Below are 21,968 nucleotides of genomic sequence, written 5' to 3' on the forward strand. Positions count from 1 at the left end.
TGTATTAACATTGACTGCATACTCAGCAGAATGGCCAATAGACTGTTGACAAATAGCCTTCAGGATGCACTACATCTTTGTTCAGGCTTAGCTGTTGCTCTGTCTCAGGTCATTCCCAGGGAGTTGAATTGAATTGAAGTGAGAGCTGCCTGACCCCCTCATAGGCCTTCAGTTGTGAATGTGTTACAATACTGTAGTCTAATTAGTAGGAAAGACAAATAAGCATGAAAAACAAATTGGATGTTAGCCACTGTTCTTTGTCTTTGTCTTCAAAGTCTTTGTAATGTTGTCCCTTTACTAAATTCTTTAACAAAAAATGCAAATGTACTGGTGTGGCAGAGAAGATGTAATTTCCATGATATGTGGCCCACTACTTATGCTGTAAGACTGTGTGAATGGTTATCAAATTGGGAAGAGGTTGCCAATGGCAAGGACACCAACAGGATGACACGTGGCATAAGAAGTCCCACAGAAAGTCTATAGGACAACAGGAATGTGAGCTGAGAACAATAAGTGACTGGGTCTCTAGTAGACAAATAAATAAGCCACCCTGTTGAACAGTAAATCAAAATTTGTCAGGCCCAACAAGACAGTAGAGTTTTATTTCAGTTGAGTTTTATTTGTAGTGGTTATTTTGCATTCATAAATGTACTTTTTTTTGTTCATTTTTTCCTCCTTTTGTCAGTGTGGAAGTCTGCCATGTGGTCCCTTATGTATTACCGGCTATAAACAACAAGGTTGCATTTTCAATCCCCACCCTTGAGTTATTGTATGATAGATAGATAGATAGAATAACTATCTATCTATCTATCTATCTATCTATCTATCTATCTATCTATCTATCTATCTATCTATCTATCTATCTATCTATCTATCTATCTATCTATCTATCCAATGGTGCCCTGTATATCTATCCGCAAAAATTTCTATTCCACCTCATCCAAAAGCTGTGCTGTTGCGTGGAGATATGGGGACTCTGAAGTCAATTGAAGTAAGCTGAAGACATTATAATGTTCATTGAACCAGCTTGAGATAATGTGTACATTGTGAAATGGTGTATTATCCTGTTTGAAGTATCCATTTAAAAAAGGGTGGAACTAAGAAAATAATCCCTGCACTATTACACTGCCAACACCAGCCTGTACCTGTTGAGGCAAGGCAAGCTGAATTCTGAATTTCAGTGTTGCAGCAGAAATCAAGATTTAGTAGATCAAGCAACATTATTCAGCGTACTCAATGCATCCCCATTTTCCTGTTTTTAGTGAACAGGAATGTAAATTGAGATTGTCTTTTTCTGCTGTAGACCTTCTGTTACATTGTGTGTTCACAGACGCTCTGCTCCACATCCATTATTACACTGTTCTCCGTAAGCCACAGAAACTTTAGTGCATGAATATCCTAGGAGGGTAGGATTTTCTGAGATGATAGATCCAAAATATCTGACACTAACAATAATGGCACTCTCAGATTATCTAAAATCAGACATCTTGTCTGAATTTTCATTGAACAACATCCACATGATTGGCTGTTTGGAGAATCAGGAAAATGGTGTTAACAAGAATGCTGTGCCTAATAAGGTGTACACTAAGTGTATACAGTGTATAGTATTCACATGTGCAGTATACTGTATGTGTGTAACTGTACATATAAAATATTATTATTGTACCCAAAGGCTGAAACTTCAAAGAACGGAAAGTAAGTGGATCCGATGCCGAATTAAAAAGATAGAAATAGGGCAATACCAAAAAGGTTAATTCTCTCACTAATTTTATAAAAAGCAAAAATCATAAGTCAAAGTCAAAAAGGAAAACTAACAATATGGAAAATTAGAATTCTAAAAGAAATACAAAAAAGCTCTTTGTATTTACCCTTAATCACAGATACTAACCAATCTGTCTCACCTGGATTTAAAGCATTGTGTGGATGACGTCGGAAGTGATGAAGTCTGACACCACTCGCCACAACAACAGGACTCATAACATAATGGTAACCCATAGGCAAAACAAAACGCTCTCACAATAATGCAAAAATAATAAAATAATTACCACTAAGATCTGGATGCAATAATAATCACAAATGAGTAGGCAGAATTGTTCTTAAATATAACAAAACCTAAACCCACAATACATTTTTTGTATTTATTCCATTCATAATACATTTTCAATGTGTACTAATAACAGGTGCAAGATGTTAATCATATCTGTGTATGTATGTATGTATGTATGTATGTATGTATGTATGTATATATATATATATATACTTCGTCATTTGTTTTTTTATATTATATATAAAGGGTTGGGCCACCAGAGGCAAGCTGAAAGCGAAAAGGAAAAAGTTAAATCGAGTTGATTCAGTACGTCTTATGCAGATGTAAGTTTTAGGTTGGCTGACTTCATATATTTGGCAGAAATTCTTATAAGGGGCACTGTGGGTGAAAAGGCAGGACTTCCATTCAAGATTCAGAAGTGATGTCAGAGCTCCTCTTGACAATCCTCAGATCTGAAGGAAAAAAAGGCATAAGTGAGAGCACGTGATCCAGGGTGAAATTACCTGAGGATGCCCTGTACTTATGTGTGTCTAACAATATATTATATATACAGTATATATGTGTGTGTTTGTGATGTGAGTGCAATTTGTAAGTTACTTTTAATATAAACATTACCTATATAAACACTCATAACTATGCACGGCAGGCCAAAATGTGAGGAAGGATTTATGCAGTGGCAGCCAAGTATACACTACTTAAAGGTGAAATGTAATGGTTATTACCATATAGGCTATATAATCAGAGGTTAATATTTTTTAATTTCTATATTTGTATTATCATTTGTTAGGCAGTCAAACTGTTATGCCATTTAAAAATGTTTGGTCAAAGTGCTTTGGTGCTGTGTGCTCGATGAACAATAAAAAAGAGTAGGAACATTATCATCATCATAAAAACGAGGTCTTCTGAAGAGCAGATCTCCCCCTTGACTCATTCTTAGTTTTTTCAGTAAATGGCTGTGGAAAACCACAGCTCTGGCTTTTCGGTGTTTTTCGCTCTTTCTTTTAATTGCAAACAAGCTTGAGGCCCCAGGTGTGCTGTACATTGCCTTGCAATAGCAGATGGGCTCCTGTCACAATAATTGGCGTGCATGTGCAGTCTCATTTATGAGTTTCAAGAGAATATTACATTACTCAGCTGGGTTACTCTACAGAGGTTCCCTTAGTGAGCAAATGGTTTGGAATTTCTGTATCTTGTATGCCTGCAAATGACAATTGTTACAAAAAATGGTGTTCAGTTGTACATAGTGACTGGACAGCATCTTTTTTGCCAGCAGTGACACTTCTGTTTTCTATTTTGCAGCCCATGGGATCAGAGCGGATGGAGATGCGCAAGCGGCAGATGTCCGTGCAGCAGGAGCCTGTGAGCTCGGCACAGACACAGCAGGGCCCCGGGAACAGAGGCCCCAATGCCTGCTGCTTCTGCTGGTGCTGCTGCTGTAGCTGCTCATGGTATGTCTTCTAGCGAACTCGTTCTCTTATTCTGACAAAAAGCAGACAACAACATGCTGACATGTAGACATTTCAGGTGCTGCTTTTCAGATGAATGCCGCATTAACTCAAGTGCTGGAGAAGTTACAGATGAACACCTTTTAAAATGTTTTACAGTTAATTTCTAAAAAAATGAGAAAGAGTCTTGCATTCTTTGGTGAATTATTTGTACTCATTTAACATTTGTAGAATGTTACTCTGTGACATTTTGTTCTCGAGAAAGAAAAGGCCTTGCCCCAGGATGAGAGGCCTAGATCAGGCCAGGGAAGAGAAAACATGAGGTCACTCCATCCACATAAATGATTAGACTGTCCTGACCAGAATGCTGTAGTGTATGTGAACAGTTATTTTTACATATTTTGTCGGTACCTTTCACCTGATATTTTAGGGAGTCAATGCCCAAAGATGTTAGCTCTTCTTTCTTTCTTTCTTTCTTTCTTTCTTTCTTTCTTTCTTTCTTTCTTTCTTTCTTTCTTTCTTTCTTTCTTTCTTTCTTTTTTCTCTGTCACCAGTCACTCAAGACAAGTAAGACACCTTTCAGTTATTTGCATATCCTTAAATAGCTGGGAAGTCCAATCCTTGAGCCACAGATCTTGGGTTGGATGAGTGAGGTCAGGAGGTTCCACATGGATTCTACTTCCACCCATTTGAGCCCTTCTTCTTCTTGGCACTGAATGCCTTAAGGGAGGCCAGGCTACTGTTAGAAACTACAGAGCCCCTGTCAACTAGAAAGTATCAGGGATCATCAGGCTTCAAGGGTGTCAGGATACCAGGGGCCCAGATCGTACTGTGACATTAAGACCTTGTAGGAGTAGGCAATGGTTATAGAGGAAGACACATTATTTAATTAGTAAAAGACAACTTACAAAAGCAGAGAAGTCATAGAACTGAACACCAGTGCTCATCTTTATCAAGTATCTCAGAATCAGTCCTAGGAATTGCACTAAATGTCTGACTAGGATTAGAATTTGTCCTGCTTCAGCATAGGACAGGAGATAGTTACAAAGTATCCCACTCCTAGCAAGGAGTAGGAGGCCACATTTAAGAATAAATGATGTCACAATTTTACAGCACATAAGCCATAGATTGGAGTTCATGATGATGTTTTGAAGTTTTCTGATACTAACACAAAGGCTTCACCCCAAAGATACTGAAAGTAGAAGGAGAAGAAGGAGAAAAAGAAAGGAAAACATAATAAGGCAGGATATTGCGCTAAGCTGCCAATATTTTTTTCCACTTTGCAACAAACACCGAGATGGAAAGTTTGAGGCACATGCTTCAAAAGAGAGCTAAGTCTCATAATGAGCATGTTTATTTAACAATGAATGATCCACAGCCGCACTTTCAGAAAAATCACATTCTTGCGGTGATGGCCAAGGGAAACACCTTTTAAAGCAACAATTACTGAAACTATTGATTTTTGCACTGGTTCTGAAGTGACATTCACTATTCCATTGTGCCTGATCATCTTCCATTGTCACGTGCCATATCTCTCTCCACCATCTCCTCCTTATCTTCTGTGAGGCTCTGTTTATCTAATGCTGTGGGAGCTTGTCAAGTGTTATGTGAAAAATTCTTGTGTTTTGTGGAGTGCAGAACTCCATGTACCTGTGTGACATTTTCAATCACAGATCTAGCCCTGCTTAACTTCAGAGTAATATGTTGGCTGCTACAGTACAGTTTACATCCATGAGCATCTGTGAGATGATACTGTGATATTGCTTGCAATTGACATATGCAGGCTGATCCACATTTGGGGCAATTATCTTTATGGGCAGGCCAATTTGCATGAATGCAACTTGCTTTAACATCACCTCATGTGGAGTGGTGCAGAAATGTATAAATCTGTGTATTACCTCATGTATTGTAAGGACATTCAAAATTTGGGTCAGAATTTTAGAAATGGTTGGTTGTGATATACCAGAATTATCTCTGTCACAAAGCTGCATTTTCTCTTTGGCCAAAAAGTACAACATTATTAACACTTTCTATTCGGCTTACAATGTATGGCTTCTCCACATAGATGGACTAATCACGTAGCATACATGATTTGTTACTTATATTTATTACATCTTTGTCAAATCAGCATCTTTTTACAAGTTCTTTGTTGACCATTTCTGCTTGAATGACATCTTCTAGCAATTCCTAGCGAGTTAAGACTGCTCATGAGCTCTTCTAAATTCTGGTGACATTAGAAGTAGTTTCCTAAATTATAAAAAAAAATGATAAAATGTTTTACTTCTACTACTAAAAATTAGATCATATATTGATTGCTGTGAGATTTCTGAATAAGTTAGGATCATTTTCCTACTCTGAAATGCTTGATAAATACGGCCACATATAACCTTTAATGGATGAGGCCTGTCAGTTACTTAATTAGGACAGAATTGGGAATGGACTTTGTATGAAGATTCATATGGGGAGGGCATAAAAGAAGAGTTAAGAAGTTTTAAAGTTTTGAATTTTTCTTTATGAAAAGAACCACAGACAAATGGAAATAATTACCACGTTGTGTGATGGAGAACAGGAATTTTGAGACCTTCAAATTGTGACTTCATGTTGTTTTGGACAGTCTAGGTGAATGGGATGAATGAGTTTGTTCTTGTCACAACTTTTCTAATGTTCAAATTAAAACATATTGGAGACAATAGCAGATTTAATTTTCTGGTATGATTTGTGAGCAGAAGGAAGATTCAACAAGTCATTTCTGTTATGATTGTTAAACGTTAAATGGAAATCATAATTATATTGTACTTTTGTTGCTGTTTATTTTTTTGCTATTTGACTGTTGTTCAACGATGACATTATTAGATCACCATCTTAGATTTTGGTCATTATAAGGCTATGTTTTGCTAAGGGGTGTGGCCTCACTCAATGGCATGTCACATGAGAGTGTGACATCATGCTGGTCATTTCATCTGAGACCGAGCTGTGCGCTCCACCCTTTTGAGCTTTGTTTCAAATGCTTGATCTTTAGTTAGCTTGTGAAAACTACTTTCTCTGTCAGTTTCTTTTCACTTTTGGTTTTAACTTATTTTGGTTTACTCATCTAGTTCATTTGTTTTGGTTGCTGATTTTTTCAGACTTTTTGACTATCAACTCTTTCTTTTCAGACATCTCTTATTGAATAGCCCCCTTCAAGGACTTCTGCCTCACCCTTGTAACCATGCTGACAAAATGTAGAATAATTCTTGTTAATAATTGGTATTCCGGAGATGAAAAATGGCAGACCCAAAGGTAGATTTTAACAAGGTTTAACAAAGTCAGAAATAAGCAGAGGCCAAAACCAGAAGATCAAAAAGCACCAAACAATTAGTCAAGACAAATTCGAAATCTCCAGTAAAAGCAAAAAAAACTCCAAACATCAAGAATGTTCAGCCCTAAATATGTTAACACAAGAAGACTCTTTTATTTAATATCAAGAAACTTAAGACATCAGGAAATGCAATGACCTCATGTGCAAATATGGTGCAAACAACAGGCATCCGATATGATCAACAGTATGTCTGCCACCTTGCAAGGAAAACACAAAATGGCAAAAAATTAAGTACAAAATATCAGTGCGATTACATATTTTTCAAAGGTTTTCATTTTATTTTATCGTTAATTCTGTATTTTTCTGGTCTTTTTCTTAGTTTCTGGGTGTTTGGAAATACACTGAACAGAAATCCATAATTTTTTTTAAAAACTTTCTGTTTCATTTCAGAAGTGTTGACATTTTGTAATGTTATATTTTTATTGTTCCTGAATGCCATTTTATTGTTCATGAGCACAGCCATTTTGTGGTTTCATTGCCATGATGTGGTAATCCATTGCTAAGGGTTTGATTTCAGAAGCCCTGACCTGTGATGTCACTAATGTGAGTAGATATAAAGTTTGGTGTCCAAGATTTTGGATAAATACAAAAAGAAGGTGTGATTGCTTTCTCTAGTTTCTGACTTTTAAGACTTGAAATTTTGTAACTTCTTTTTTTTAAATTTGGGATTATATTACAAGGTTTGGTAAAGGATATAGAAAGTCGTTAGGGTTTGACCTTTGTAATGGTTGACACGCTATGAGTTTGTTTAGTGAATGGATTTTTATAGAAATGTTTTTGTGTATTTTTTTAGTGAGGATTTCATTTCTGGGATTTATTTTTCAGTTTGATTTGGTTTTGAACAGATTTTTTGGGGGTCACGCCTTATTTTTCTTTGTTTAAATGACACAGATTAGAGGCAATAAGTGACCGCATTCTTCACGATGTTAACATCACTTGGGTGACACTATAAATTTGCGGTGCTCACAACATGTGTTATTCCTTTGGTGGATGCACAACATATTGAAGATTCTTTTAGTGTAGTTAGCTTCTTTTCTAAATAGGCCCTAGTGCTAGGTTTGAAATTTTGTGTTGACTTTGTTTTGCTGTTTGACTATTGATTACCATCACGCTGTTTTGGTCCTGGTTGCTCAATTCTATTTCTGATTTCCTGGTTTTGACCTTGGCCTTACCTGACTGTGTCTGTGTCTTCATTAACCTTTTTATGGTTAACCTTTCTTAAAATAATGTTCAAAGTGTTAGGAATTATTCGTTTTTTATTTCTTGCAGGAAATTGTGCTTATATTTTCATGATCCAACACCAATTCTGGGAGTTTTTAGAGCCAATTAACTCATTTCTGGCATGTTTCTTTTCCTTTTCCAGTACAGTTTGATTGCAAACATTTTTTGGGGGGCCATTTTGATTGCCATTATGTTTTGCACATTGTCCATTCACCCCAGTTTTAAGCACTCGTGGTTAAGATGCAAAATGATTTGGCTGTGTCCTCAAAGGTTATAACATGAGAATTACAACACACCTCCAGGGCAGTCCTTCCTTATCTGATTTGTGGAAAAAAGCCTTATTCAGTCATTTGCTAAAACCATTGTGCTTTGTTCTTCTGTGTATCACCTGTTCAATTTTATACTTGGTTTTCTATGATCTCCCGGATTTGACCCATTTCTGCTTTCATGTCCTTTGCCTGGTTACTCCAAATCTCGCCTGCCCAGCAGAAGTATCACAAACACATAATGTGTCACAGTATAGATACCAATTGAGGAAAATGGACCACAATGCAATGGGTCACCTAGTTCTGTTCTTCTTTTGTTAACTTAATTTTACTAGGCTCAGTGCTGTTATTCATCATTTTTGTTTTCATATAATAAACCACTACTTTTATAGCACACTGTTTAAATATTTAAAGGTCTTTTATTAAAAACTAGACAAAGAGCCAGTTTCGACAACGTAAGATGAAACGGGCACGAGTTTGTGTCAGCAGTTTATGAAGAACAAATGATAAGTAACGAAGAAGTTGTTTTGTAATGATTGTAGTCCGCTTTACTCATTACTGTACAGGCTTGTACTGTTAGTTGATGAATTTTCCAGGCCTATAGTATAATATTGAATGATGAATGTTCCAGTACAATATGGATTAGTAATAAGTATAAGCACCACAAACCTGATATAGGTGTATTGAATGAATGCGTAATTGAATCAGAATGCGTAATTAGGCCTCGAGCTGTAGTTGAAATCGCCTTTCATGCCTCTAGAGCTTTAATTGAAGTCGCCTTTCTCTTTGAATTTTTGCAGCCGTAAATCTGCCACCTGCCGCGATGTTGGGGTTAGATGTCAGTCTCGTAAGGTTTTTCGGGCAGCTGCGCAGAAGGCAACTACGCACTCGGCTTCGGACGGACATGAGTGAGTGAGGAGGCAGGCGAATTATGTATTAAGATTCGGGAGGCAAAAAGAGGCAACCTCTGTTATAAGAAATAATTTATTTCTAACTGTCAAAATTAAAATATTTTAGCAATAAGTTAAATATTTCTCTAAACTATATGCAATAATAATGATTAAATAAACAACTTCTTTTGTGTTTTGTGCCTCAGAACTGCATTGTTTTGCTTTGTGCTGGGCTGATCTGTAACCTTTTCAAGTTGTCCAGACTCCTACAACAAGTTTTATTATTTAGACAGGGAAGCCGATATTTGATCTGTTTAACAGTATGACCTTTTTATAATCCAATCACACAGGGGGCAACTATCCTAACATCAATGTAAGACTGTAGTACCTGGAAGACAACCCAAACACACACAAAAGGAGAATGTGCAAAATCTTCATCTAAACTACAGATGGAGGTATTGATAGAAGAGAGACGATCAACTGGAACATAACCTTACAATGCTGGTATACTGCCATGCACTTAGAAGCTCGGCCCCTAAAAGCCACCCATTGTGATTCAACTAAACATTGGCCTTCGCAGTATACAAATGATTCATATTGGCATAAAACCATGACAAAAGCCTGTTTCCCACTCCAAAACACACTAATAGAGGCTGGAGTTTTCTTTCCAGAAGTGTAATGGCACATAAATCAAAAGAATGTGGAAGTCCTAAAGTGACCCAGTGAAAGTTTACCACGGACAATCAATCTTATTTACGTTTAAAGAAACAATCCTCATTTATCATGATAGATTCTGTCAAGAAGAATGAGTGGATATGGTTGATGTCTTATTGCTTCTTGCCCATGTCTTAAATATTCATATCAGTGTTCTTTAATGCTAAGCGTACAACTGCCTTTTTATATTGCAGATAGTGTTATGAAAAATCAGGATAAATGTCAGTTATTATATCACAAAACAATCTTGTTAAAGGAAATATGTGACATTCCTTAAAAATAAACTAACTGAGAAGTTTTTAAAGGTATCAGTTATAAAAATACTTTAGTATTCAACAAACATCTGTAGACTTTAAAGTAGAGTAAGTTAGTGGAATAATCTGTCTATTCTACTTAATTTTTCATCCTGTTTATCCAGTTTAAGGTCATGGTAGCATTATGCACAAGGCAGGAGACAAATCTGGACAGCGTACCAGTCCATCACAAGGCAGGCTACCAAACCCAGTCAGGTGGTCTCATTTCATGTCCAATTCACTGTCTATGGGATGCAAATGAAAAACTGGAGCATCTGGAGAAAAACTCCATGCAGACACATGGAAGACGCACAAAATCCACACAAGCAGTGTCCAGACTGGCATTCAGGGTGTTTTTCAGTTTCCTTATAGTAGTGATAACACTCTGATCATAAGAACACACAGTTCATTCATCATCATTTTGAGGTCTATCATAATGGACATTGTGTGCTACAATGGATTTGTCAGCTCCTTCAAATACACATTGCATATAGTGTTGTTTTATATAATGTAACAAATAAAAACATTTACAAATAAAAATGACATTGTTAAACACTGCAGTGAAATGTAGGGAATAGAATTTTAGTCATATGTCTCATAACTAGCTTGAACACACTGTATGTTTGCATAATACATCAATGGCCACATGGAAAATGACTCTTACATTAACTTACATTAAAGGATAAATTGTTGAAAAGGTAATGCACCATAATCAAATGATCATACATGTTTAAAGACTTTTTCGAGGCAATCAAATGCTGATCTGATGGCCTCATATATAAGGTAATAATGGTATTGCCATTTCCATTGCATTCTTTTACCGCTATATAAAAGTGTTAAATGTTTAAATATTTTTATATTATTTAAAATAAAAATGATTATATTGCTTCCTTCTTTTTTGAATAAAAGCAACCTAAAGGACAACACATAAATCTTATACAAGCTGCTTTAATGAATTTGTAGCTGTGATGCAGAATATGCTGGTATAAAAGTAAAACTCAGATTCATTGAAGACATTTCGATCCTAATTCTAACAAAACACTATAATGTCTGCCTTTACTTCAACTTGGTTTTCAGTCATGGAATAACTGGATTTTAAGCAGCCATGCTAATACCTATAAATTCCCAAATTTATTCAGACCGGATAGACTTTGTGCTTTGAAACAGCGTTTGTTTGCAGAACTTCCTGTCCATCCACTCCTTTTGCCTATAAATTGCCTTTGTCTCCTCCTATTCCGTGTTAAACAAGCAGCTGTCACATAATAAACTGGCAAGGGGAATAAACAGGTGAACTTGGTACTGTTATGTTACAGCAGGGTTTGTTTCCTGGTTTATTTTTGTTTTCGGTTTTATTGTTATTTTGCTTATTTTTGAATTTATTTTCCATATGTTTTTGTTTTCCTGTAATATTTGTTAATATTGTTACATTTTTTTTATTATTTAGTATTTAGGTGTTGTATATTTAACCCCCTTGGTGTTAACCCAAAGTGTTGCTCAAGCTTTGAAGTCTTTGTAATAACGGTTAATCCCAAGTCAGACTTTGGGTGACGTGTAATGGTCCTCATTACAGGGTTAAGTCCAAATAACTCTCGGAGCAGTATGTTGCTGTCATCTATGGGATGAAGTAACATCATGCTGCAAAAAAAATCATGAATATTTATATGTGCTGTGCCAGTTTATGATAACTTTATGGTAACTCATCAATATTCATGAGTTGGTCAAAGCCTTCAACCAAAAACACAATGGCAAATGAAAAGCAGCTGTGGCGGAGTGATGAGCGCTGAGCAGGCTCCTGTCAATCATGGAGAATCCACTGCATCCACTAAACAGTATCATCTCCAGACAGAGGAGCAGTTTCAGCGACAGACTGCTGTCACTGTCCTGCTTTTCTGACAGACTGAGAAGATCGTTCCTCCCCCACACTATGTGACTCTTCAATTTCACCTGGGGGGGGTAAATGTTAACATTATACAAAGTTACTGACTGTTATACCTGCCTCGCACTCTCCACCTTGCATTTTTTTTTACTTGCACTGCATTTTTATCACTCTTTAATTAATATTGTTTTTATCAGTATGCTGCTGCTAGAGTATGTGAATTTTCCTTTGGGGATTGATAAGGTATCTATCTATCTATCTATCTATCTATCTATCTATCTATCTATCTATCTATCTATCTATCTATCTATCTATCTATCTATCTATCTATCTATTACTGATTAGATTATAGATTAGATTTGTTTACTTTGGATTGCCTTTGTAGGAAAATCCTTCTTGTTCCTATTTTGTATTTTGGCAATTACACTGACATTACATTTATTTGCTTAGCAGATGCTCTTATCCAAAGTGACTTACAAATTAGGTCAACATAATGGCATGACATCAGTCTGCAGGACTGTTTAGGAACAAGTATTACAGGAAAAGGTTACAAAATTGACCATTGCAAGTAAACAGCTAAGAGCAAAATACAAGTGAGTTACCATTCACTAGGTCACAAAAAACTAAGATCTAATGTCAGTTACTCAGAAATTCACTTCAACTGATTTAAACTTACTTAAATGCTTCTTTAATGAGAAAAAATAAATTGAGTTCTCTTTTCTTATTTTTGTGGTGCTCACAATAGAGACTCACATCTTAGCAATAATCCTGTTTGGGGATTTTTCTCCTCTCTTGCACCCTATGCTTGCTGGGATAAGCTTCAGCCTCCCACAACCCTTCTTAGGACTAAGTGAGCTTTGAAAATGCTATGGTATTTTTTTATTTACAATAATTATTTATGGTGTTGTCCTTTAAGCCAAAGTATGTGTACTGTTTTATTCCCTTGAAAGGCATTTTTATATCTGCGACATTTAAAAATATTTTTAACCGTTAAAGCCTTGTACCCAATTTTTAAAGCCTGTCTGTTGAGTTCAGGGTCCAGCTGCCTGGGGTGAGGCCTGTTTCTGAGGCTGACTGGTGAAGTTATTTCTGAGGACTGTACCCTTTTCGCAATTTTGTATTGCTGCATCAAAAAAGATGGAGGTACTTCACTCTAGAATCTATGCAATCTTCCTTTGTAAAATCCTGTAGTTTCGCTTCTTCTGCATGTGAGTGTTTTTCTTTTTTGGATTATGCTTCTGTCTAGGATTTTTGATTACATTTTCCAATGATGTGATTAATGTTTGGTGCCTTCTGTTAGTGCTCTATAAAGTATTCCAGAGACACGCAGAACAAAAACATATCTGGAGTAAAAATGGGGATTTAAATGTCATACAGGTGTTATGAATTTGTACAGATTTTTCTTTTGGACTTCATATTTTTTATCTCTGGCCTTGAATGCTGTTCTTTCTTATTTCACTTTCATTTTGTTTCTCTATTTTACTTTTAAAATTTTACTATTATTTCTCAAAGTCATTTTGTTTGCATTTGTACTACCATTTTGTAGTCCCACTGCTAAGATGCAAGTCTCTGCTGTAAGCACCAGAAGTCGCATTGTGTGGCGTCATCAACACAACAGAATATAAGATGCTATAGAAGGATTAGTATTTAAGATTGTGGACAATTCTTAGTTCTTAGTAATTTCTGTGCAATTAATATCTTGGCTAGATTTTAAGACTGATTTTTGGTTTACCTATTAGGTTTAGTAGCTTTGATTGTTTAATTCTTGGCTTGGACCCCTGCTAGTAAAGATTTCTTTGCCTGCTTCATTATTCCTCCTGTCCAGTTCCAACTGTTGCAGAACACCGGGAAATGGAAAGATATTAAATGGAATAGACTAGACCATAGTCAAGAGACAGGCGAGAGGTTTAACAAGAGAAAGAAAACAACTAAAACACAGTCAAAATAAAAAAAAAACTTTAAGCCAAAACAATCCTAGCAATAGCCAGAATTTCATTTCCCTAACTACAATAGTTTTATAAAGTTTTTTTTTTTGTTTGTTTAGGACAAGATCAAAAATTATCAAGTAAACAATAGTGTGCCACCATTGTAAAAACCTGGCTACCTCTACGTGAGAGCTCAACAAAATGGCAGAGGTCTGGTGCTCTGGTGATGTCACCACCTTAATAAAACTCTGTGCTAAAGGTCTGTCAGCATTTCCTCCTTCTGCATCTGTGTCTGACAAGGGAAGCGTCTACTTCCATCTGTGACCCTCCAACTCTGTCACTCTCCTGTAAAATGTTCTCCTCATTCTGCTCAGGCTGGAACAAATTCAAACTCTCATTATTGTTCTCTTCTCAACACCAGACACTATTTTTCCACCAGCTCATTCATCCAGTTTCTTCCCCAATAGTGCATATTACTCCAACAGCTGGTATATAGAGAAAATAAAGTGAAATCATAGAATAAAATAAAGTAAATTAGGAACAATAACAACGCACACCACCACCAGTCCTTTTTTTATTTGTGCTGTATACTCATGCTGGTGTTTAAACCAAGAGCTGAGTCTTCAGCAGTCTACATCCTTATCTAAAAATGAATAAGTACAGCAGACAAGCAGCCTGACAAGGAAAACAAACTACAAACAAGGTGTGAATCATCCAACATCCACACATAAGTCTTGTGGCGGGCGGCCGGATCCCATGCTCAGCCGGGAAGCCCCTTCTACATATGTTCCGGGGGAGCAACCATGGGCGCCTAACTACCTCCCCCGGGACGCTTGGTGGCAGCCTCCCTGGCTGACGATGGTGCCTCAGTTTCCCACAGGGCTTCAAGGGAGATGGAGTTCTCCACAACCCTGTGGGGATCTGGGATGGCCGCCAGGGGGTGCTGCATGAATCCCGGAGCCCACCTGGACATCTCTACAGCCCTACCCAGAAGTGCAATTAGCCACAGGTGATCAAGTACCTGGAGCACTTCCGGGTGGGCTATAAAAAGGGCCAGCATCCACCACTCAGGGGCCAGAATTGGGAGGAAGAGGACGAGGTTGCCTGGGAGGAGTGATGGTACCAGAGGAAGGATTGTTTGTGCTTTGTTTAAAGTGCTTTGAGGCTGTGTTGGGCCTGTGGGACATGGAGAAGACGTGCCCCGCGGCTGAAGAGAAAATAAAAAACTCTTTGATTTTAGCACGTGCCTCTGTGTCAGTCTGTGCCGGGTCGGGCGCCATATAGCGCATTATTACAGTCTGTATTTATGGTAAGGCTGCAAGTGCATGGGAAATTACATTTCCACAATTATATAATGTGGTTGAGTGAGGAATCACAAGTCCCAAACAAAGAAATGTTGGGGCTCCAACATGGTCACCCCCTTTTGCTTCTTAACAAATAATGAAAGTACAAGCAACTGATGGCATGGAGACAATGACAAAAATGAAACAAAAAGTGTCCACAGTCGGACTTCTTGTCGTTTGTTGTTCTCTTTTCTTTTAGGTCAATTGTGCAGGAGCCCTGTTTACAGCTCTGCTCACAGATTGATGCCTCTTTCCATCATCCCCATGACTTATAGGCAGGAAACCATAGGGAGCGGAGTCCTATTGCTGCTGTGGGAGGAATATAAGAGGACATGATTAGCGGCAGTGCCCTCTCTTGACCTGGGGTGGAATCACATACCTTAAAGTAGCCCTGAGGGTGATCCACAAACATGGACTCTAAAATTCTATCTTACTGTTTATTTCAACTTTTGACATAAAAGTAGTTTTGATAAGAGCCTGGCTATTTAACTCACCAAATCTGAAGAAACAGCCTGTAATGGGTGGCTTACATAACTATGAAGTTACTCATTTACTCATATATCTGGATGACATACTGAGACTATGCAGTTTTATCTGAAAAAATAATGGACAAATTTTACAAATGTATTTATTTAGCAGACACTTTTACCTAAACAGGGGGATAAGTATTAGCAAGACAAGGTTACAAAATTGACCATCACAAGTGAATAGCTTTAAACCAAACAGCACAACACTAGTTAATCTTCCCTTAGTTACGAAAACCTATCAAAGCCATTTATCAATTGGTCAGATATTCACAGAACAAGACAGTCTTCAAAGCTTCTTGAACACAGTGAGGCAGTCAGTAGTTCAGATGGAGGTGGGCAGCTTGCTCCACCAGCTAGGAGTTACACAAGAGTCTGGATTGAGATTTGATGCAAAACAGAGGTGGTATCACCAGTTGCCATTCTCCAGCAGACCCGAGTGGGTGAGAATAAGCGTAGGACCTCATGAGTGCCTCCATATACATAACTAAAAAAACAGACTACATTGTAGAAAAGCATTAAGGATTTAAACTTAGTCGTGCGGCTACAGGGGGTCAGCGTAGCAATCTCAAAAGAGGAGTGACATGCATCTGTCTCAACTAGGTGAATACAAGGTATGCCTCTGCATTTTGAATCATCTGCAGTGGCTTGGTAGCACATGCAGGTACTCCTGCCAGTAGAGAATTACAGTGCTCCTGTGGTAAAGTGAGGTCTGCGGCTGATTGGCTGATTAAACAAATAATTGCCAGACTCACGTCTTCAGGGCGGTGTGTGGTAGTATGGCGAGAGCAATTCCCTTGCCAAAGTGGAAGTGGACGGCCCTGCACTTAGTGCACATGTGCAGGATTGCCTGCACCCCTTATTGAAACTGGGAGCTGTTCATTGCCGGGGCTGTGCCACGTCCCCGCGTTTGAAAAGGAAGTGCGAGTGCGAGAGAGGAAAGGAATGAACTACAGAAAAGACAATAGAGGTTAAAGGGAGAAGGAGAGAGGCAGGCGTGGGAGAGAGAGCTGGAGCAAGGAAAGGAACCAGATGGACGGGTATGGAGCCCCAGGAAGGAGTGTGTGGCCAGTGTTCAGGAGGGGGTAGAACAGTCGCTCAGCAGGAACGACCATTGGGCTCTGGAATGTGACTGGCTGCTGCCGAGAGTTGATAGGAAAAAAATAGGAATAACCTTGGAAGTCAATCATCACCCCGAAAGCAGATAGTAGATGTCACGTAGTATACAGTTAGGTCCATGAATATTTGGACAGAGACAACTTTTTTCTAATTTTGGTTCTGTACATTACCACAATGAATTTTAAATGAAACAACTCAGATGCAGTTGAAGTGCAGACTTTCAGCTTTATTTCAGTGGGGTGAACAAAACGATTGCATAAAAATGTGAGGCAACTAAAGCATTTTTTTAACACAATCCCTTGATTTCAGGGGCTCAAAAGTAATTGGACAATTGACTCAAAGGCTATTTCATGGGCAGGTGTAGGCAAGTCTGTCATTATGTCATTATCAATTAAGCAGATAAAAGGCCTGGAGTTGATTTGAGGTGTGGTGCTTGCATGTGGAAGATTTTGCTGTGAACAGACAACATGCGGTCAAAGGAGCTCTCCATGCAGGTGAAAGAAGCCATCCTTAAGCTGCAAAAACAGAAAAAACCCATCCGAGATATTGCTACAATATTACGAGTTGTCTCTGTCCAAATATTTATGGACCTAACTGTATGTGTACCAAATTTCAGGTCAAGAGTTCAAACAGTTTGCAAACTACAGGTGATTTAAAATCTTGGACAGACAAATGAACAGCCACGGTAGCATATTATATATAGAGATGGAACATTTAGAGCACTGCTCTTTGGGCACTATTTGAATTTGTTTTTTGTTTTTTTTTATAAAAGCACTTGTACTTTTCACCATCCCCTTGCTTGGTGTGTTTTATCCTCTTCAGTTAGGGTACTGATGGTTTTGGGTTCAAGAGGCTCCCACAAGTAAAGAGGGAGCAAGGAGCCGACCGACACAGTCACAAATCCAGGCATGAAAAGACCAATGTCTTGCTCAGGTGTTGTACTGCATACTCTGCCAGATATGGCCTGATCTTGCAGCTGTTATACAGAATGAATCTGCAAGAATGAGTGGCAGTTGCAGTGTGGTCAGTGAAGGAAAGCTGGTCGTCAATCACCAACCCAAGGTTGTGTACTGTCTTGGTGGGATCCTGGTGATAATGAGCCGAGCTGAACAGAGATGGAGTGTTAAATAGGTGGACTGGCAGGGATAACAAGGTGGTCCGCCTTTGCTAGACTGAGCTGGAGATGGTGCTCTTTCATCCAGGTTGAGATATCAGCGAGACATGCCGTGATTCTAGCTGACTCTATGCTGTTCTCTGTAGGGTCACTGGAATAGCACTGATATGGAAAGCATGGGACTAAAAGATGGGATGTAGTGAGGTGGTGTACAAGGAGAAGAGTGAAGGATCCAGTACTGATGCTTGGGGCCCCCCCCTATGCTTGCCTGGTGAAACTTACACATCTCTCCTCACTAAGACACACAGCAGGATCTGCCCGAGGGGTAGGATTCAAACCATCTGAGAGCATTCCTAGTGATTCCAAGGTCAGAGAGGGTGGCAGGGAGGATTATTCCTTGTTAGCCAATTTTCTGACATTTTTATTTGTTCACTTTTCATGTAACTGTATATATTCAGCTTGCAATACAATTTACAATCTGGATAAGGGAAGTTCCATTACTAAAAAAAAATCATTTTCTCAGTTCAAGTACAGTGGAAGAAAACAGCCACATCTGCCTCTTTAAGGATAATGCGGGATTTTCTTATGTAATGTTTTAGCTGCAGATATGAGGAAAAGGAAATAGTTGGATTACCAGTGGAGGAGTTTTCAGGTTATTGGAACTTAATTAGCTCAGGGCAGGGAAAAACACATCAACCATTAGCCCAGAAATGTAGCAGCACTCCATGCAATGCTTAGAATGCTTCTTTTAAGTAATATTCACTTCTTCATTGTGATGTAGTGGGCCAACCGTCTGTTCTAATCTTGATTCTCACTTTTTGTGTAAGTGTAATGTTTTCCTCTGAGACGCTATAAGATTACAGCATTAAGTTAGGCAGCCTGAAACCTCTGACACCGAGGCCTGTCTCAGTGCAAAGTGCTTTTTGAATGAGTTGTTACAGCAGTGGCATTGCTATTGTTATGTCCAGAGCTGCTCTCTCAAATCCCGCTTTTTGTTTGATGACATTTTTTTTTCCATTGCAATACTAAGTGAGTAACCTTTCCAACTTTTATTAGCTGACTTCCTGATTAATAACATGCAAATGTTGTTAGGGTGAAAAATGTAATACTACAGAGAGAACAGGAACATTTGGGGTGATGTTGTTATGTATACACTGTAGAATTGAAATAGAGAGAAGAGAAAGGCATTTAAGGATACCATCCTACAAAATGATTAATTTATACTGTAGAATCTCAAATAGTATTTATAAGAAAATCTCTTTGGTCTTCCCAAATCTTAATTATTAACACAATCAGTTTAAATCTGTACAAATAATATCTTACCCAATGAAAGCATTTTGCCATGATATACTCCCTCCTAGCCACTTGCTAAGTTTATGCTTTATCACCTTTATCAACATGTTCTTGGAGTGTCTTCCTTGTTGCTTCTTTCATATCTTTTTTCCTCAAAATCTATTTTTAAGAATTGGTCTTCAAGGACCATGTGTTTGCCTCAGTGGTTGGCAAACAGGATCCTGAGCTGTTTCGTCATGTGATGTGTGTGGCAATGCGCTGTACCAGTGCATGCTCCCCAACCTGACCTGGCTCACCTGACTGTCTTCAAATATCCCTCATCTTTTTATGCACACAGCATAAACTCTTCTCATTGTAAAATCTATATAGAGATGAGAGGATGACATTTAGGGATACACTCCAATTAAATAATTAGTTTATAGCTGTTTTTGACAGAATGAAAAAAAAGATTTATTTTTTAATACACCATATATACTTGCATATAAGTCGGGTCTTGAAACCCGAAAAATCGATCATAAAATCAGACCCTGACTTACACGCCCGTGCAAAAATGCGACACTTAATTTATTTTTTTTTTACATCTACTTGTCTCCTCCAATCTCACATAAGTTTCTCAGACACATCAAATTTTGTTGTAGCAGCACAGTTACCAATTTCTTTTGCTTCTTCAACGACATTTAATTTAAAACCAGCTTCATATTTTCTTCTGATCGAACACTCCATTGTAGATAAGGGATGCCCTTACGATAAAGGTGTATGAAGGTGTGAGATACAAAAAACACAAAACAGTGCAAACGTGGCTTCAGAATAGTTTGGGTATTACAGTGTGGTCACGTAGGCACAATAGAAAGAGAGGGAGAGATGTTAGGAGCACACGCTGATACAGCACATTGCCGCACCCACATAGAAAAAAAGGCAGTGTGCTCAGTGGTTACTCTCTCAGGTGGGTGTTAGCATATCACAATCTCATGGACCAATAGCGTGAGTTTTCCACATTCCACTTGTAAGACCAGCATTATAAAATACCAGAAATTATACGATAAAATCATGTCTGCTGCTTTGCAGTAAGGAGATTGTGGGTTCGCTTCCTGGGTCCTCCCTGTGTGGAGAGCGCTTTGAGTACAGTGATCCCTCGCTATATCGCGCTTCGCCTTTCGCGGCTTCACTCCATCGCGGATTTTATATGTAAGCATATTTAAATATATATCGCGGATTTTTTGCTGGTTCGCGGATTTCTGCGGACAATGGGTCTTTTAATTTCTGGTACATGCTTCCTCAGTTGGTTTGCCCAGTTGATTTCATACAAGGGACGCTATTGGCAGATGGCTGAGAAGCTAGATTGCTTACTCTTCTCTCTCTCTTGCGCTGACTTTCTCTGATCCTGACGTATGGGGATTGAGCAGGGGGGCTGTTCGCACACCTAGACGATACGAACGCTCGTCTAAAAATGCTGAAAGATTATCTTCACGTTGCTATCTTTTGTGCAGCTGCTTCCTGAAATGACAGGCTGCACGGTGCTTCGCATACTTAAAAGCTCGAAGGGCACGTATTGATTTTTGACTGAAAAACAAACTCTGTCTCTCTCTATCTCTCTCTCTCTCCCTGCTCCTGACGGAGGGGGTGTGAGCTGCCGCCTTCAACAGCTTTGTGCCGCGGTGCTTCGCATACTTAAAAGCCAAACAGCCCTATTGATTTGTTTGCTAGAGATTGTTTTCTCTATCTATGTGACATTCTGTGCTCCTGACACGCACTCCTTTGAAGAGGAAGATATGTTTGCATTCTTTTAATTGTGAGACAGAACTGTCATCTCTGTCTTGTCATGGAGCACAGTTTAAACTTTTGAAAAAGAGACAAATGTTTGTTTGCAGTGTTTGAATAACGTTCCTGTCTCTCTACAACCTCCTGTGTTTCTGTGCAAATCTGTGACCCAAGCATGACAATATAAAAATAACCATATAAACATATGGTTTCTACTTCGCGGATTTTCTTATTTCGCGGGTGGCTCTGGAATGCAACCCCCGCGATGGAGGAGGGATTACTGTAGTGAGAAAAGCGCTATATAAATGTAAAGAATTATTATTATTATTATTATTATGTCCCGATTTATCCGCGAGTATATATGGTAGATTAGCTCTGGGAGTTGCAATTTTTCTCTGGAATTTTGTTTCCTTTTCTGCTTATAAGATGAACTGACTACTGTAACTGATCCCATTTCAATGACCAAGTAACCAGAGAGGTGTGTGTGTTGGTGTGTGTGTTTTCTACAATAGGATAGTGTTCCCATGCAGGATTGTTTCCTACAATGCATTCAGTATTGCTGGGACAGGCTCCTGCTCCCCAAAACCTTCAAACTGGTTAAAGCAAGGGGTGGTATTTTTTTTTCAGCTACTTGGTAAGTCTGGTGGCTGTCTCACATGTGTGCCAGATTGCACACCACTGGTTAAACACACTCACATGAGGCATAAATGAGTTTTTTTGGTTTTGGCTTATGCCAGTGGTTGTCAAACTGTGGGGTGGGCCCCCCTAGGGGGGGCGCGAAG

The 21,968-nt window shown here is 38.5% G+C and overlaps 1 protein-coding gene across 3 annotated transcripts in view; it reads left to right on the forward strand.

The window, feature by feature from the left end:
- LOC114653293 (regulator of G-protein signaling 20-like) overlaps window positions 1-21,968 on the forward strand; it is a 149,392-nt gene that overhangs the window by 89,622 nt on the left and 37,802 nt on the right. For all 3 annotated transcript variants that reach the window (XM_028803527.2, XM_028803526.2, XM_051929388.1), the window contains exon 2: window positions 3,347-3,495. In XM_028803527.2, coding sequence (XP_028659360.1) covers window positions 3,347-3,495 — 149 coding nt within the window. The remainder of the gene's footprint in view (window positions 1-3,346; window positions 3,496-21,968) is intronic.

Source organism: Erpetoichthys calabaricus, chromosome 6 (genome assembly GCF_900747795.2).
Source record: "Erpetoichthys calabaricus chromosome 6, fErpCal1.3, whole genome shotgun sequence".
Classification (NCBI taxonomy): Eukaryota; Metazoa; Chordata; class Cladistia; order Polypteriformes; family Polypteridae; genus Erpetoichthys; species Erpetoichthys calabaricus.